The 13,783-nt window shown below is 52.8% G+C and overlaps 1 protein-coding gene across 5 annotated transcripts in view; it reads left to right on the forward strand.

The window, feature by feature from the left end:
* TMEM51 (transmembrane protein 51) overlaps positions 1-13,572 on the forward strand; it is a 48,264-nt gene extending 34,692 nt beyond the window's left edge. For 4 of the 5 annotated variants that reach the window (XM_070404129.1, XM_070404130.1, XM_070404128.1 and 1 more), the window contains exons 2-4: positions 5,337-5,410; positions 9,745-10,247; positions 12,464-13,572. In XM_070404129.1, coding sequence (XP_070260230.1) covers positions 9,907-10,247; positions 12,464-12,872 — 750 coding nt within the window. In that variant the 5' untranslated portion in view covers positions 5,337-5,410; positions 9,745-9,906 and the 3' untranslated portion in view covers positions 12,873-13,572. Of the gene's footprint in view, positions 1-5,336; positions 5,411-8,742; positions 9,461-9,744; positions 10,248-12,463 lie in introns of those variants that run through there. The other variant, XM_070404132.1, reaches the window with a different exon arrangement.
* Positions 13,573-13,783: the final 211 nt, after the last annotated feature.

The raw sequence follows: 13,783 nt of genomic DNA on the forward strand, positions 1-13,783 counted from the left end.
CACGCACCTGTGTGCCCCCCTGAGCCCCCGGCACACAGTAGGGGCCCAGGAATTGTTGGGATCAAACTCTTTAAAAAGCCATTTAAAAAGAAGTGCACACCTGCCCGCCCTCGTGTGTTCGTGATCAAGTGTCTCTGAAGATAAACTGTGCCATGTTCATTTCTGGTCTGTGTGTCCTGCCCAGAGAGCGGCCCACGGGGACTCGGCTTTGTGGGAGCTGGTGTGGTGCCAGGGACAGGAGGTGGACATCAGCGCCGGCTAGATGTGATTGTGAACCTTGATTCTGCTGCTTCCAGCTGTGTGACCCAAGGCCAGTCACTTGACCTCTCTGAGACTCAAGGCAGGGGGCTACTCGTTTCTGAAGGGTGGCCGTGAGGGTGGGATGAGTTTGTGGTCTGATTCAGGGTCTCAGTTGCTGCCGATTTCGTTCTTGTTACGGCTGGTGCTTCTATTACAATCACACGTTGCTTAAGGACAGGGTAGGTCCTGAGAAATGTGTGGTCCTTGTGCAAACATCACAGAGGCACTTACACAAACCTGGATGGTGCAGCCCCCTCCACACCTAGGCTCTAAGGTGCCGCCTACTGATCCTAGGCTACAGCCTGAACAGCAGGTTCCTGGGCTGAATACTGCAGGCCATGTAGCAATGGTATCTGTGTATCCAAGCATAACTAAACATGAAAAGGTACAGTAAAGAGATAGAACGGTACACCTGTGCAGGGACTGACCGTGACTGGAGCCTGCAGGACTGGAAGATGCCGGGGAGTCAGTGAGTGAGTGGGAAGGCCTGGGCATTACTGGACACACTGCAGACTTTATCACACTGTCCCACAAGTCCTCCCTCCGCTTCCTTCCGACAGGGTCAGAGAGAGAACACAGAGCTGTCAGCGCTGCCCCATGAGCAGGGATGTGGGCTGGGTGGGAATATCGAGGAGAAAATGGCTGGGGGAGACGCCGATCACCGTAACAGTGACTGTCAGGAGGGAGTGAACAGTGGCCTGAGGGTCAGCAGGAATGAGAAACCAGGATGAAGAATAAGGAACATAGGGACTGTCATGGCCACATGGGTGGCTGTTGCCTGTAGGAGCAGTGGTCAGATCAAGGAACTTTGTGGTGGTTCAGGAAAAAGAGGGAGGGTGTTAACATGGAGAGAGTGTAGAACCGAGGACTTACTGTTTTGACTTTGGAAATTTGTTTTGGGTTCCCCTGGCCCTGTCCTATATAATAAAAGGCTAATATGCAAATAGACCGAACCGTGGAACAACTGTACAACCGAACAACCGGTCACTATGACATGCGCTGACCACCAGGGGGCATGTGCAGAACATGACAGGCATTGGCCACAGTGGGATGGTGGAGCAGGTGAACAGGGGTGCCAGACCAAGGTGGGGCACCAGTCACTGTCATCAGGGCGAGCCTCTGGTAGTTACTGAAAATTCTTTGCTCCCACGTGTCGCGGTCCCACCCAGCGCTGGCCCCACTCACACCCGCTGCCGGCGCCAGAGCCACTGCTCGCACCCACTGCTGGTGCCTGGCGCCGGTCCCGATCACTCGGCACCATCAGCGGGTGTGAGCAGTGGCTGCCGGCCTGATCACCCCTGAGGGTTCTCCACCTCCTCCTGCTCCTGAGGGGAAATCAGGGCAGCAGCTGCTGCTGGGGCCGGCCCCAATCACTCCGCGCCATCAGCGGTTGCAAGCGGGGCTGGCACTGTCAGCTCATGGGAGCAGCAGGAGCGGGGCTGATGGCAGACAAGGGACTGGGGGCTGTGGCTGGAAGGGCTGGGCGGGGGTGCGGAGGATGGGCCGAGACCCACCCCTGGACCTACTGCAGCCTCACAGCCCACAGTTCCTTTTAGGGTGCATGAATTCGTGCACTGGACCCCTGGTCTGGCATCAAAGGCTCTCTCTGGTATTGAACTTATAGAAGAAATAAAACTATCTCTGCTTTACACCATTACAACCTGACAATGTTTCCAACGTCCAGGGACAGGCTAGCCCAGGGGTGGGCAAACTTTTTGACTCGAGGGCCACAATGGATTCTTAAACTGGACCGGAGGGCCGGAACAAAAGCATGGATGGAGTGTTTGTGTGAACTAATATAAATTCAAAGTAAACATCATTACATAAAAGGGTACTTTTTTTTTTTTTTTTAGTTTTATTCATTTCAAACGGCCGGATCCGGCCCACAGGCCGTAGTTTGCCCACGGCTGGGCTAGGCCCACAGGGAAAACTCTCACTGGAGTGGCCGTGGCACTTCATACGGGTTAAGGTGCTCCCGTGGGCCCGAGTCCGTGTACAGGACCTTAGGTCCTCAACAGAGCACCTACAGCCGGGTCCTCTGAAGCCCATCAGCCGGGCCTGAGGCTGCAGCGCCCTCTGAACACGCAGCGCTGGGGGACGGGCTCCTCTGGGAGGAAACAGGTCAGTGGCCGAGGGACTGGGGTGCAATCTGTGCGCTCAGAATTGAGGTGCTGTGAGCGAGAGGGAGTCTGCTGCCAAGCCCCAGACACTGCTCCCGTCAGAGAAAAAATCCCCCTGAACCATAGCCTTCATTTCTCAGCAGAAATTCAGTAATCCCGTGGGACCACCGTCGAATATGCGGTCTGTGGTTGACGGAAACCTTGTTACGTGGCGTGTGACTGCACCGTTCCTACTGCTGTCAGCCCTCTGCCTTGCGAATTACTTAACAGCCTTCTTTTTCCCATGGCTCCCGGCTCAGGCTGCCCCTCCCACCCCCTTCATGATTCATTCGCATGGGGCTTGCATTGCTCCTGTGAGCACAATCCACAAGAACCTGTTCTGATGGAACAGGAACCTGACACCCTTTGACCTTGGCTCTTGGGGATGTGGCCTGAAACTCCCTGCTGCACAGCGGCAGCGGCAGTGGCTGGGAGCCTGTCCCCCAGCCCCACACCCTCCCTGGGACTGGAACTTGGTGACAAAAGTGATTGTGGGCTGAACCTTGGCCGAGAGGGCCCCGCTGAATCCTTCCTTTGTGGTGGGAACGCAGCACGGCTGGTTGGTTCCCTGTGAATGAATGGAGCAGGGATCCCTTTCCCAGTTAATGCAGTTTGGCAGGAAGCGGTTGGGGCGCAGGGAGAATGGTCAAGGAGCCTCTTTGTCGTGGGGGCTGGTCACGCTGCCAGACACCTCGACTGCCGAGAGCTCCTCCCCCAAAGCCGGCTGGGCCCACGCCTCTGGGGCTGTGTCTTCCAGGGCCACAGTGCAGAGCTCACTGGCCATGTGAGGTCTAGACCCGATCCCCGGGTTCTAAACCATGTTCTGTAGAATGTCTGGGACTCAGCGAGAAGGGGGCAGAGCTGCTTTCTCTGGTTGGATTTTATTTAAATCAGTGTCTTTACTTTAGGTTCATAGAGACTCCGGTCCAGGTGCGGGCAGGCAGTGAGGACCCACATGGGTCTCAGCCATGTGGAGCACTCTGATGGTCAGAGCTGTGACTACCTTCCCCGGGACACAGCCCCTCCTCATCCCCCCTTTACCCCCCAAAAATAAAAATCCCTGCTGACTCTGATTGGCCAGAGAAGTGCCTGAGAGCAGAGACAGCTGCCAGTGGGAGTGGCAGGCTCACAGCTCTCCCACTCCTGCTGACTTCTACCTGAGAAGGTGCGGGAACCGCTGAAACCTCCAACCCCACCAGGGAATAGTGCTAGGGTCACCTTCTCGGGTCAGAATGGAAATCGCATTTCATCTGGGCACCTTGCCCATGCTGCTGGGAAATCATTTGCATATGATTAGGTTTCGGGATCCAGGTTCTCATAAAAATTAGCTCCCTCCCCTCCTCTCCCCCTCGGTGCCAACCTTGAACTGGGAATTTCCCTCAATTCGCATGGGACATGGGTTAAACGTTTTAACTCACCAGATAGTCATTCATTTATTCATTTCGTTTACAGACAGTGAATAGGTAGCTGTTACGTTCCCAACACACAGTGCCGGATACTGGGCACACAGAGATGAAGAAGACAGACAAGAGCATTCTTTCAGGGAGTTCACACTCCAGTAGGGGAGATGGCGAGCCACAGAGCAAGACTATGTAGGTTGTGAGGGAATGCCATCCACCCCAGGAGGGGATATCATCAAGAACTGAGGCCTGGGGTGAGCGATCGGGCATTGATGTAGAGTGGTCAAGGCAGTCCTTGCTGAGGAGATAGCATTTGAGCTGAGAGAGAAAGTAGCTAAGAAGCCAAACAGAAGAGACAGGTGGATGAGTGTTTCAGGCAGCAGGAACAGCCAGTGCAAAGGCCCTGGGGCAGGACCTGCTTGGTGTGACTGAGACACAGAACAGAGGCCGCTGAGGGTTGGCGAGCCAGGAGATGAGGTGTGAGAGAGGCAGGAGCCCAATCCAACAGGGTGGGATTTGAAGACCGTAGCAGAGGAGTTTGGATTTTATGCTAAGAGGAGTAGAAAGACATGGATGAGCTTTTGGAAACTCCTATCACAGAAGAGAGATGCAAAGTTTAAGGAATAATAAGTCAAAACCCATGTACCCTCCACTATTCCCCTCCCCATCACCATGTCTCACTCCCCCAGGGAGGGAGCTGTTATCCTGAATTTTAGTTTATCATCTTTGCATTCCTTCCCAATATTACAAAAGTCGACCAATATGTGGTTTGGGTGTGCCTGGTTCTGAACTTTATATAAACGGAATCTTGCTGCGTGTATGCTTCTGCAGTTTGCTTTTCTGCTCAACGTCACATGTGTGAGAATGGTCCGTGTTGGCGCGTGTAACTGCGGTTTGTCGTTTTCACTGCTGCCTAGTACTCCACTGGGCAACACTGTCACGGCTCATCCTTTCTCCTGGGACATGACCTTAATTGATTTTCTAACGTTGAACCACCCCTACATTTTGGGGACAAACCCAATTTCATTGTGACGTAATATCTTGTTTTAAAAAACATTGCTGGATTCTGTTTGCTGAGATTTCGTTCAGGACCTTGGTTTCTAGGCGTGGGGGTCAGACCGGCCTGCCATTTCCCTTCTTGCCTCGTCCGGTTTTGGTTTTGGTATCAAGGTTATACGTGCCGCCATCATATGACCTGGGGGAGTGGTCCCTCTTCTTTTAACCTCTGGAGCACGTATACGATGGATAAAACCATGGGAGGGTTTGGTAAATGTAGCCACCATGTGGTTATCCTTCTGCAACCCCACCTCTTTGGTACAGAATCTTGGCTTCTTTGGGTACAACCTTCCTGGCACCTACCCCTACCCAAACCCACACTCTAACTCCCGAAAAACAAAGAAAACACATGTCTCCCCTGTGAGCGCCTCACACTGGGATGCTCACAGCTGACTTACGACGCTCCTCTGGTTTCTTACAGGCGGGTCCTTGACTCGAGGCTTGAGCATGAGGTGTTGTTTTCAGGCCTTTCTGGAGCCCCCCAGGTAACCACAGGTGAGTGCCTCTCTTAACTGGTTAACGATTTTTCTTGAAAACCCAGGCACAGGGTCCCTCACTTAGCCCTTAGGATGGCCTTGAACATGAGCCATTGGAGGGTCCAACTCCAGGGTCCGGAGGTGAACTTGGTGGAGCTGGGACCCCTCGGGTCCTGACACAGCCACCAGGCGGTTCTGTTTTAGGAACACGTCAGACACTATGTGGTCCAAATCCTCTATGCACAAAATTAGCTTCTTTCCATATTTTTCAAAGGGAAAGAACGCCACACTAAATATAACATGGTCAGCGAGCCAGAAACAAGATAAATAGCCAAGCTGCACCTCAGGGAGTGTTCACATCCTGCCCCCACCCCCCAGGCCATCGGGGTCCTGGCTCCAGGGGGCGGTGCAATCGACCAGTAACCTGAAGCTACCGCTGGACACATAACCCTGCCGTGAGCCCCCAAAACAACATCCTTTATTTCATTTTCCTTTCAAAAAGCAACACGTGTACATTTCTGCTTGGTTTTTTTTTTTAAGTGTCATTTTCCCCGTGAGAAAAAGAAAGGAAAAATCGATCTAATCCCGTCACACAGAGAAAATAACTATAAACATCATGGTGTGTGTAATCGAGGGTTTTGCAATGTGCTATGATACATTCAGTAGCGTTTCTCAACCTCTTTCCCACTGTCCCCTAAGGACTCGTTATAAACTCTCTTTTTGTAATGCTGCCCTCCCCACCCCCATGAAATTTTAAGACCACAGAGGTTACTGTCTGTTTATGGACTGTGGAGGGCCACAGACCACTCTGATGTCTAAGATTATTACACCGTCCCCCAAAACCAAGTTTTTCCCCTTGTGGGTGATCTTACCCCATTCAGAATGCAGACTTTAAATAATATTTATAATAACAAACCTTTCTATAAGAACTTACTACATGCTGGCCACACCCTGTCCTGGGTGCTTTTACTTACCATAACTCCCCTATGATATGAGGGCTAGAGAGCTTATCCCCTTTTCAAAGTTGTGGAAATTGAGACACAGAGAGGTTAAGTAACTTGTCCACGGTCACACAGCTAGGAAGGTACAGAGCGAGGATCTGAGAGCACAGGCATCCTGGCTCCAAAGTTCACACTTAACCACCAAGCTATGTTGCCTTGCAACAACGCATTCTAATTGTAAAAAAAATCAAAATACAGAAATAGAGAGTAAAAGGGACACTTCCCAAGGCCCCTCCCTCCCCAGAAGCAATCATTGTTATAAATTTGGAATGTGCCCCTCAACTGGGATTTTTACAGGCATTTGTAGATATGAAAATGTACTGTCTCTTTTTTATTTTTACATGAGTAGGATCATCCAGTCTTTTTTTGTTATATATTCAAATATACGGATCTGTGTACATAGGCCTTTTAAATTAGCATCACACTGAGCTCACTGTTCTTTTAACCTTGCTCTTGGACTTTAAAATGCATCATTAGTTGCCTGGAGACCGTAATTTAATAAGCGCATGTTTTATTTCACCAGATCCAGGTTATTGGCTACTTAAGTCGCTTCTAGCTTCTCACTACTGTGAAGCTATCATGGATATCCCTTCCTTACACATAATTCTTAGAAGTGGGAATTGCAGAACCAAAGGCTCTAAACACTGTTGAAACTTTTGATCCGTAAATGCCAAAATTTACCACCCAGAAAAATCGTATGAAATCGCCCATCCCAACACCCTCACCCACCCTGGGTAGTATCAGTATCGTCTGTTTTCAATCTTTGACAACCTGAGGCCTAGAACGTGTGGATCCTGACGTGTTATCTCTGCCCTGGACTCTCATCTCGGGCCAGTTTACTCACTGACCGAATAAGGCAGCGCTTGAATGGAGAATTAACGAAGGGGTGGTGGCCAAAGTGGCCCCAATCGCTGGCTTAATAAACACACCATCAGCCTCCCAGGCACAAGGCCGACCTGCCGGGACCTTAACAGGTGCTCGGTTTGTGGCTTTTCCACCTCCTGCTTCTAGCAAAAGCCTCGAGCTGCACCTCTCCACCACTGCGCCCTCCGCCTCTGCCTGGTCTCAGATCCATTCGGCAGAACCAGGCGTTTCTAGGGCTGCCAACCCCCTCCTCCTTCCCCTCACTGGCCGTGAGTGATATTTTGAGAAACCAGTGCCTTGTGCTTACGGTAGACTGTTCCCAGCTGGTCCCACTCTGTCTGCAGCAGGACCCCTGTGCCCTGCCTGTCACACACATGCACAACTGTGCACATGCACACACACACATAGAGGATCACACACCATACACATGCGTGCATATGCACATATGTACACACACGTGCACATACAATGTAGCGTGTTCAGGGTGCAGGCCCTCTTATGCCGGTGGGACGTCCGTCTTGCAGAGACTTTCCATACGCCCTCCAGCCCGGCTTAGGACCCCGGCTGCCTAACTGCGCAGCTCCTGTGTTTTCTTCCCACTTACGGTTATTCCTTGTGGACTGCTGGCTGCTGGCCCGGAAGCCCCACCCACCCTTACCTTGCTCACCCGTGTTTCTGTAGTGCCCGGAACACTGCTTAGCGGATGCACAGAAATGTGTTGGGCGGGGAGGGGGAGGAACAGACCTCAAGCTGATGAAGGATGTTATCCCAAATATTTCTAGAGTATTTTCTAACAGAATGGCCAGTTTCAGAGGAAGGCCGTTGTTTAGTGAGAAAATATCTCCGAAGCGTCGGATTTCAAGCAGCCTGGTTAGCGTCCTCTGAGGAAGATCGGAAAGAATGCAGGATTGAAAAGGGGGCCTTGCCCATCTAAACATCCGTAAGCTTTGGCTGCCTGCAGAGGCTGCTGCCTCGCGGGATGAACGTATTGAGGAGTGGTCATCAGGGAGCACCGCTTCTTCCTGGATTTTTGGCCGGGTCACTGGTCCGTTGCTACTCACGTCATCTGTGTTTCCTTTGAGCTGAGGAGGGTGGGAATCTTGACTCTGCTTTCATGATGTTTGGAGTCTTGCACTTCCATGCTTGTCAGCCTGACACTGTGAGAGAACAGATAATGGATAAATCTCTCTGTCACACACACACACACACACACACACACACACACACACAGGAGCATTGCTTGCTTGTCCTCCTTGGCCCCTGGACATGTTCCAGGCTAAACCTTCAGGTGACTTGCTCACGTGGCTCACTCGCCCGGCCAGGAAGTGGGGATGGAGCCCCAGGACGGCTGGCTGCTCCCTTTAGCACGAGGTCTCTGAGCTGCTTCAAGGGAAGAGGGGCACAGCAGCTAAGGTGCGGACGGTGCAAGCTTCTGCCCCTTTAAGCAAAGGAAAACTCCATGTGGCTGAAGGGACGTGTGTCTTCATGCGGCCTCTGTTCATTTCATTCCTGTGATTCCGCAGACAGTTTCTGAGTCCCTGCTATGTTCAGGCACAGAGATGAGGAAGATATGGTCACAGGAAGAGAGAGACTTGCCACACTCGTTGCTGGGGGCTCGTAGGAGCACACAAAGGGGTAGTCACCGAACTGCAGAAATGCTGCAAGTGGGTGTGCAAAGAAGGGCGAGGTGAGCGATGAGTGGGAGAGGCAGGACCAGGCCAGGTCAGCTGTGACCCTCATTCTTTTGTGGTGGTTGTTTTGTTAATCCTCACCCATGGATATTTTTCTATTGATTTTTTTTTTTTTTAGAGAGAGTAGAAAGGAGGTGAAGAGATAGAGGTAGAGAGAGAAACATTGATGCGAGAAAGACACATCGACTGGTTGCTTCCCCCATGCCCCCCAACCAGGGCCAGGGATCCAGCTTTTAACAGAGGTATGTGCCCTTGGCCAGAATCAAACCCAGGACCCTGTAGTCCACAGGCCAATGCTCTATCCACTGAGCCAAACTGGCTAGGGCCATGACCCTCACTCCGAAGAGCCTGGAGTTTCAGCGGCAGGAAATGGGAAGCCACTGAGGCTGCGGAAGACCCCAGTGGGCTGGCTGCACTGGATACCCTTGACAGATGCCTGTCGCCCAGGCGATTCTGCTATAGTCATTGATCACGGCTTGCGCATGCCATCGTTCACACGCCTCGCATACTCCCGTGAGTCTTCACTGCCCTTCATTTAATTCCACAAGATGTTGGAACGACCCGGAGGCCTGACCTCTCTGGCCTCCTGCAGGCAACGGCCTGGCTGTTCCTTTTCGGGTGGGCGTAGGCGGGGCAGCCTGCCTGGTGTAAGACATCTGGAATGCATCAAAGGCAGCCCAGCCGGAGCCTGGCTCCGTCTCAGTGCTGCTCCCCAACTCCCTCCAGAGCACAGCCGCTGCGCGCTCAAAGGCCTGGTGGATCGCAACTGATTTTCCTCTCCTCTGCTTTCCTTTCAGCTCTGGCCGCAGCTGTCCACCCCGATGCCTCGCGTGTGCCTGAGTTCTGCTGTTTTCTTAGCGGGCGCTAGGGATCCTGTTCAGTGCGTTTAGGGGTTTTTGTGGCTGCTTTTTTAATTTATTTTCTTCCTTGGACCCGGGCCCTGCCCTGCCCCCGCTGACATGATGGCCCAGTCCAAGGCCAACGGCTCGCACTACGCGCTGACCGCCATCGGCCTGGGGATGCTGGTCCTGGGGGTCATCATGGCCATGTGGAACCTGGTGCCCGGCTTCAGCTCCGGCGAGAAGCCCACAGCCCAGGGCAACAAGACGGAGATAGGCAGCGGCATTCTCAAGAGCAAGACGTTCTCCGTGGCCTACGTGCTGGTGGGGGCCGGGGTGATGCTGCTGCTGCTCTCCATCTGCCTGAGCATCCGGGACAAGCGGAAGCAGCGGCAGGGCGAGGAGATGGCGCACATCCAGCACCTGCCGGGGCCCGAGCCGCACGCCCCGGAGGAGGACAGGTGAGGACGGGCCGACCACCCCCGGCACCTCCCCCCGACCCCCGGACTGGCCAGGGCCATGCATGCACACACCCAAATATCGTAGCTGTGGGGTTAGGGAAGGTCTGCAGAGGTGTGCAGCAGAATGCTAGCCGTCGGAGGGTGTGTGGTTTTATTTCCTTCACTAGAGTTTTCATAATTCAGTGAGGAGAATAGCGTAGTCCGGGAAGCTTTACCTTCCCACTCCCCCACTCCGGCTCCGTAACACAGCTTCTCATTGAACAAATCACTTTATACATCCATCCCCGAGTCTCCCGAGGACAGTGGTGTGAGCAGATTACAGGTGCCCCTAGATTTTGACGCCCCCAGGGAAGCGGCGTGAGGATTGGGGTGGCCCGAGCCTCCACCTGGGCTGCCTGTCCATCCCTCCCGGCGTGCTGTGGGCATCTGCTTTGAGTGGAAGTGGTTGGGAAGCAGTGTTCTATGTGATCACAGATGCCCCAAACAAAATTAAAAGATGAGTGAAGTGTTGGGGATAGATGATAATCGTGGATGCCCCCATTATCAAGAGCCCTTGCACATGAATAAAGACGAACCCGCCGGTAGGAAAATGGACAGAAGGATCCAGGCAAGCATTTCAGATACGTCCGGACCATTGGTGCTGTCCAACCTCGTTAGCCACGAAATGCAAACACAGAGAAGGTGCCGTTACTCTTTGCCTCTCGTGCTGGCCGTGACAGACGGCCCGGGCGCTGGCGGGCTGCCGGTGGCCGCGTGACCTCACAGGAGGGGAGTATCACAGTAAGAGGCGGTGTTAACGATGGGTGCCTGTCCATTCTGTTCTGAGAGCTGATCCTTGGGAGACAGCCACACAAGCACAAAGGAGTTTGTGCCTCTGTGTTTCTCGGAGACGCACCCTAAATATCCATCCATCGGGCTCAATTGTGGCCGTCCTTCAGCGACCTTCGGTGCAGTCACAGCTGATCTCTGCTTGCTGATGGGGGGCCGTGTCCGCCACCCTGAGAACAGGAGGTTATCACACGGCATTTTTGGTGCAGGATGCTGTGTGATAACCCACAATATCTGATGCGACAACCGGGGCCGACGTGGAGGGCAGCCTCATGGCGTCCAGTGTTGTGGCTGTGGGGTGAGGTAGGGACGGATCTGGAAAGGTGTGCAGCAGAGCGTTAGCAGTGGGAGGGTTTGGGAGGGCTTTCTTTTTTTCACCGGATCTTTCTGTGTTTGAATTTTCTATAAGGAGCTCTTATCTTATAGGAAAGAGCTACTTAGAGTGGGAGGGAGCTGTTTTTACTTTGGAAAACGTAAACCTATTTTCTGATAATAAAAGACAAGCGTGCATGTGCTAGAAAACTTGGGAAAGAGGGAAAAGAACAAAGAAGGAAAAGCAGTCCCCCATAATTACTCACCGAGCCATGAGCTCACACGGTGCATTCCCAAAGGAGATGAGAGGAAAGCCAGACGACAGCAGGGTTTCTGATGCTGTTACCACCCCACCGGTCTGAGTGTAGGGTTCTGGGAAATGGCTGTTGGCATCAGTTCCTATAAATGTGTAAAAAACACCCTGATTGGGGGTTTTTTATTTCAACAATCAAATGAACATAAGGCTGAGGACCTGACTTATTCTTTGAGTCTTATGGTGAACCTGGAAGATAAAAATCACAGAATAATTTGAAATACGTATAAATTTTACATTCAGATATGCCTTTTCTACCTGGGGCCAACCATTTTGCTTCAAGCTGGCAGCTGTTTCATGCATGTTTATGTTGCCTTTTGGCCACAGGACCAGCTGGGCATCAGAACAGCCCACTGGGCATGTGAAGTGTGGGACTTACAGGCAAGGAGCGATTAACACCCAGATAATATGATGTAGTGATTGAGAATGCGGTATTCAGTTCCCACGCTCTCACTTGCTGAAGGTATGGCCGAGTCAGGTAACCTCAATGTATCAGTCTTCCCATCCATAAAATGGGTATAATAATAGCACCTAACTCACAGGACGATGACATTGGCTCATATGTGCTCAAGTACTTAGCACACTGCCTGGCTCAGAGCAAACAGAAGAAGTGTTAGCTTCTATTACTTCTCAGACCCATTGGTTCTTTCCAAGGCTGGTATCTATGAGCCCAGGGCCAACGCTTGATTTGAGTCCGTCTTCTCATGATTTTAGGTGACGTGAGGCCTTGTTCACACTCGTGCCTGTGCTTGTTGTCTTGCAGCCAGGAGGAGGAGGAGGAGGCCTCCTCAAGGTACTACGTCCCCAGTTACGAGGAAGTGATGAACACCAACTTCTCAGAAGCCAGGGAACCAGACCACAGCCCGAGGATGAGCGTCTCTCTCCCCTCCTATGAGTCCCTGACGGGGCTGGACGAGACGAGCCCCACGACCCCCAGGGCCGACGTGGAGGGCAGCCTGGGGCACCCACCCGACAGGCAGAACTCCAAGTTGGCTAAACGCCTGAAGCCACTGAAAGTTCGAAGGATTAAATCCGAGAAGCTTCACCTCAAAGACTTCAGGATCAACCTGCCGGACAAAAACGTCCCTCCTCCCTCCATCGAGCCTCTGACTCCCCCGCCACAGTACGACGAAGTCCAGGAGAAGGCCCCCAACGCCCGGCCCCCCGACTGACGGCCCCTCTCTGGGGTGTTCCCTCCGGTCACTCACCCTCCGCACCAACAGACCCCAATGAAGCCACTCCAGCCACAGTTGAGAAGCGAGGGGACAGGTGCGGACTGAGCAGTTTCGAATGGGGGGTGTGGGCTGGGGAGTCCTGTGGGTCTGGGGTGACGCACGTCCACAGAACCTTCCGTAGCTGGCGCACTGGACGGAGATGCTGTCTCGGATCCCGTGGGGGGAGGGGCGGTGCATCTTCCCATCGTCTTTCCTCAACTGAATCGGTGATGACAACAGCCTCTTTCCGACCAGGAAAGGATGCCTAGTGACTGGTGTGTTTTTGTTTTGCTTTTCACTGTGACTGTTTTGTCTCCAAAAGAAAACAAGTTAAGCCTTTGCTTTCTTCACCGGAGTCCCGAACTGCGTGTAGCAAATACGACTCAGCTCCGTGGCCAGGGCGTGGGGCCGTTTTGTGAATTAAGCAGAACAAAGGGCTGGATGACATGTGGGGGTGAGGCCCAGGTGGGGTTCTCAGAGCCCGGACGCCGTTGGTTCTTGGAGGGCCCGAGGCCTGAAGATGCTGAAGACCATCGTCTTAACCGGTACACTTGACTGGTCCCTCCCGTGCAGCGGCAGGAAAGCTGGAGGGGATGTTCCGTTCCTTCTAAGATGCCGTGCACTGAGCTTTTTATAATAAAATATTTTATTTGTAGTACATGTGGGTGCTGAATTACTTGAGCAGCTCTCCCAAGACCGGCTTGCTTATGGAGCAATATCAATCATACTAACAGCTGACGCGTACCCCACACATACTGTATGCCAGGGGCTGTGCTGAGCACCCCACGTATGTTCTCCCATTTCACCTGTTCCCCTTGTGTAGGTGAGTCATGGAGGCTCGGGCTCATTAAAGGGCCCATGCCACAGCG

The sequence above is a fragment of the Myotis yumanensis genome, unplaced genomic scaffold, assembly GCF_028538775.1.
Source record: "Myotis yumanensis isolate MYYU_CA2020_CCGP unplaced genomic scaffold, mMyoYum1.0.hap1 SCAF_2, whole genome shotgun sequence".
Lineage (NCBI taxonomy): Eukaryota > Metazoa > Chordata > Mammalia > Chiroptera > Vespertilionidae > Myotis > Myotis yumanensis.